At 42.8% G+C, this 5180-nt stretch overlaps 1 protein-coding gene across 1 annotated transcript; it reads left to right on the forward strand.

Moving 5' to 3' along the window:
- Positions 1–613: 613 nt before the first annotated feature.
- Positions 614–4555, forward strand: LOC116261428 (extensin-like). The gene is made up of 2 exons (XM_031640170.2): positions 614–862; positions 2194–4555. Exons 1-2 carry the CDS (start codon positions 706–708, stop codon positions 4278–4280), a joined length of 2244 nt encoding a protein of 747 aa, XP_031496030.1. The 5' UTR covers positions 614–705; the 3' UTR covers positions 4281–4555.
- The last annotated feature ends 625 nt before the right edge of the window (positions 4556–5180 follow it).

The raw sequence follows: 5180 nt of genomic DNA on the forward strand, positions 1-5180 counted from the left end.
GGAGGTGGGATATTGTCGGAAGTAACTATGGTAGGTGTTGTTCAGGGTATTCAATGAGCAAAAATATGATTCAGTAACTCATTATCAACCACGAAATGAAAATCACCCAATTAACCAGATTCAACCACCAAATAGATAGCCAAAAAATTAACCAAAACATCTGCAACCATATGGAAATGAATAAGTGAAGAGCGAGCCTCAGACCTCAATGAAGAAGCTCCTAATCTGCCTACTGGTTTCTCTCTCTTTTATGAGAAACGGAAGCTGGGGTTACGTAGAACTCCTGTACAGTTAATGCTAACAGTTACTCTGTATATGAAGTTGGATTCCGTCACATCCAAGCACACAAACCCATTTTCAAAAAACTGATTCAAAATCCAACTTCTTAAAAAAACTAGTTTTAGCAAAACCTATTCTTGGGAGTGTGTCATCCAAAAGATACCATAATTTTGTAGATGTTCAGAAGAGAGTAAAAGTCGTAGGTACAAGGATGCGACATGTGGATGAAGGGGATGACTGTTTCGTACATCCATGCATGTGGACGCCTTAAAGGGGAGGAAAGGACATGCCATCATCATCCTTTTTTCTTCTCTTTATATTGCTTCCCGCAAGCAGGATTGACCCTCACGGCCTCGTTCGGAGGGACTGAGTCTCTCCTTCTCTGTGTTCTTGTTCTTCCTCTCTGCTTCTTCTTCTTCCTCTACAATGAGGATAGGAGTCTTCTTGGTCGGCTCGTTGGTGTTCTTTCTATTGGGCTCAGTCGGCCATTGCAGGCAAGAAGATGTGCCTGCTGTAGTAATCGGGCGCAGTGAATGCTCAGACTGTTTAGAGAACAAGATAGAGCTGTCTCGTGCATTCACTGGTTGGTTCCCTTAGTCTAGGCTCTTCTTCTTTTAGCGCATGCACCTTGAAATTAAAGATTGTTGTTTGGCTGTTGCATGAAGCATGCCTATGTTCATTAAGCAAGTGAGAGTTTATGAACGTGATCCTCATGTTTATAAATTTAGTTTTTTTCTCATTTTTTATATGGTGGGGGCAATGTCTAGAGTGTAGCTTGTGTTGGTGCTCCAATGCGTTTTTCATGCGCCTGACAAATTGTTATTGTTCAGAATTCACTTATTCATGAAGTCCTTGGGCGTAATGAACTCTTTGGTCAGATCGGTCCCTGACGCTATATGTTGAAAGTGGAAAGGAAAGAACAAAAAGGAAAAAAAAATCAAGAGAGAGGCCTAGTTCTAATAGGAGGAGAGACTGCTCTGGCGCATTCCACAATTTTTTGCTTCTGTGCATTCTGCATTTTTCTCTTTTGCTTTTATACTTTAATTATTTAAGATATTTTTTTCCACTTTCTAGAATACTTGTTATGCAGGTGTGCTCTCAGTTGTCCAAAACGTCATTTTTTAAACCGTCTTTATCATCTTATGGAGTCTTGTTCTTGAGAAACTTCCATTAATTGCAAAACCTTTTGATGGTATGTAGTTCAAAGCATGCGCCGCATGGTCGGAACTTTTTTTGTCTATTGCTAATTATGAGAATCTCTGTTAAATACAAACATCAGGTTATGATCTAGCAGATGGAGAATGGTGATTTTATAAAGATGATTCCTTTAATGTCATGGAAGAAAAGAGGATTGCCCTCGACTATTTTAATTAAGTGGCATTTACCTCTGATTGCAAAATGCCAAATGAACCTGTTCTGCTGCTAGGAAAATATGAAACACAAGATTCATTTGAAGACAGGGCGCAAAGTTCGGCCCTTAAGGAAATTTCCGTAGTTTATCACTTTTTGGTTTTTCAAACCTTTCCATTGCACGCTTTCTCCTTGTTCGGCTTTGTTCTTCGAAGAACAAAGACAGTAGCAATGGAATTGATCCTCTGGAAATTGTCAATAAATTTCAGAAATATGATGTCTTCATTTCTCTAATTTGCAGAGGTTAAACTGCACTAGAGGAAAACTAACTTTAACTGCACTAGAGGCAAACTAACTTTATTACCGTGATTATTACATAAAATATGATGCTTTTAGTATGAAATAGTCGACAAAGTCGGCAGTTAATTGTCACATGCAGATCATAATATTCTGTTCTAACAACTTTATATTTATACATGTGTGTGTGTGTGTGTGAACCAGGGAGAAAGGATTCCATACTTTCTCGTGCTTATGAGATTCTAATAAGATGGGCCGGTTATGCAGGTTTACATGTTGCTGTTGACTGTAAGAATGAGAAGGGAAAGTTGGAAGAAAAAGCCAGAGGTCAGTTCGATAAAGAAGGAAAGTTCAACATCAAACTCTCCAATGAGCTCTTGAATGACAAAGGGCAGTTGAAGCAAGAATGCTATGCTCGGATTCATGGCGCAATTACCAACATCCCATGCCCTTCAGAGGGCAGTTTACATGCCTCCAAGCTAATCTACAAGGGCTTAGAAAATGGCAAACACGTATATGTGACCAATGGGAAACTTGTATTTTCTCCACTCGTTTGTGTGTCTGCTAGTTTTTTGCCGCTCTGCCAACATCCTTGGTTTAGGCTTCACCCATGGTGTCAAACCCAGCCTTGGCTCAATATTCCCCAGTTTCCTCAATTCCCACCTTACATGCCACCTCCAATGACTATGCCTCCCCCCATTCCGAGCTATATGCCACCTCCTACTACTTATCCAGACACTCCTCCCACTATGTCTCCTCCTACCACGTATGTTCCACCTAGCCCAGACATTCCACAGACTCCTCCCACTAGTCCTCCTCCTACCACATATGTTCCACCCAGCCCAGACATTCCACAAACTCCTCCCACTAGTCCTCCTCCTACCACATATGTTCCACCCAGCCCAGACATTCCACAGACTCCTCCCACTAGTCCTCCTCCTACCACATATGTTCCACCCAGCCCAGACGTTCCACAGACTCCTCCCACTAGTCCTCCTCCTACCACATATGTTCCACCCAGCCCAGACATTCCACAGACTCCTCCCACTAGTCATCCTCCTACCACCTATGTTCCACCAAGCCCTTACACTCCAAAGACTCATTCCACTACCCCTCCTCCAACGACATACGTTCCACCAGACCCTTATACTCCAAAGACTCCTCCCAGTAGCCCTCCTCCTACTACATACGTTCCACCAAGTCCTTATACTCCAAATACTCCTCCTACTTCCCCTCCTCCTACCACATACGTTCCACCAGACCCTTATACTCCAAAGACTCCTCCCAGTAGCCCTCCTCCTACTACATATATTCCACCTAGCCCTCCTGTTCCAGAGAGTCCTCCCATTATCCCTCCTCCTACTACATATGTTCCACCTAGCCCTCCTGTTCCACAGACTCCCCCTTCTACGTCTCCTCCTATTACATATGTTCCACCTAGCCATCCTATTCCACAGCCTTCTACTCCTCCTCCTATTACATATGTTCCACCTAGCCCTCCTATTCCGCAAACTCCCCCTTTTACTCCTCCTCCTACCACATATGTTCCACCCAGCCCTCCTCTTTATGATCCTTATCCAAAATCTCCTCCCACTACCCCTCCTCCTACTACATATGTTCCACTTAGCCCGCCTATGTACGAGCCTTATCCACAAACTCCTCCCACCACCCCTCCTCCAACTACATATGTGCCACCTAGCCACCCTCCTCCATGCCCTCCTAAAAAGCATAAGCATCCCAAATATGAACTTCCTTCACCACCTACTCCCGTAATTGAACCCCCAACATACACACCTCCCACACCTAAGCTTCCTCCTCCAATGACTTCTCATGTGCCTCCCATTGTTGGCCAAACTCCACCTTCTGTTCCTCCCACCTATGGCTCCAGTCCTCCTCCTCCTCCTACACCAACATATCAACCTCCAACCCCAGTAATTGAACCCCCAACATACACACCTCCCACACCTAAGCTTCCTCCTCCTATGACTCCTCATGTGCCTCCCATTGTTGGGCAGCCTCCACCTTCTGTTCCTCCTACCTATGGCTCCAGTTCTCCTCCTCCTCCTACACCAACATATCAACCTCCAACCCCAGTAATTGAACCCCCAACATACACACCTCCCACACCTAAGCTTCCTCCTCCTATGACTCCTTATGTGCCTCCCATTGTTGGGCAACCTCCACCTTTTGTTCCTCCTACTTATGGCTCCAGTCCTCCTCCTACACCAACATATCAGCCTCCAACCCCAGTATATGAGCCTCCACCGACTACTCCAACCCCACACCATCACAAGAAGAAACTTGGCTATCCCCCGTATCAAGGTTCTGCGCCTCCACCACCATACTTACAGTAAGTCGACCAACCATTAGGTATGAGATGAGATCCTCATGTATGTTTTGGCACTTTGCCGTGTTTTTGCTCCTTCGTTTTGTTTTGTTTTTTCTTTTCTTGGTTAGTCATCTTCCGTATCGATTGCTTTCACTGTTTGCATCTCGGCCTAGTTTGGTTTTGCCATTTAGCGTGCATGAAAATGCACCAAACAAGAATCGTGGTTGTATGTGGTTGCTTTGATTTGCTTCAATGTGTTCATCGAACTGAAATAAGAGTAGGCACATTAAGGTTGAACTATTTCATGTCTGCTTATGTCTGTTACACGTGTTACGTTGTAAATTGTGATTGCAAGTGACGGACCTTTTAAATACCATCGTTTATGTTATTTATTAACTGTTTAAAATCTGAATTTAATCAAACTTCTAAATATCAATCATTTGGAGCCCCGGTGTAACTTTTGTCGATATTTTTAATAGACGAACTCGGCAAACAATGGGGAAAACAAGAAAAAAATCTGAACTACTTCATTTACTAGACAATACATCTCGCGTGTATAATGTCAGATTCAAATAATGGTGGGTTCATATGTCCCATGATTGTTGCAAAGCAATGTTTGCAAACATATTTAAATGTGAACCAAATCCTGATAGTTCTACATTTGAATCCAATTTTTTTCTATTATGATCAACAACTATGTTTGGACTTTGAGCACGACTTGGTTTATGAATCCAAACCCTGATAGGATTGGATCAAATAAAAAAAAAAAGTATGACATGCAGAAGCTGTACTTAGATTATGCAGGGACCCTCAACTTCGAGATCAATTCAACTTAAATTGTTATTACGAAGTCGTATCCCAATATGGTCAAAATCTATTAGCATAACTATATAAAAACGTTGTCAACATGGGTGAGACATAAAAT

This window comes from Nymphaea colorata, chromosome 9 (assembly GCF_008831285.2).
Source record: "Nymphaea colorata isolate Beijing-Zhang1983 chromosome 9, ASM883128v2, whole genome shotgun sequence".
In the NCBI taxonomy this organism is placed as follows: Eukaryota; Viridiplantae; Streptophyta; class Magnoliopsida; order Nymphaeales; family Nymphaeaceae; genus Nymphaea; species Nymphaea colorata.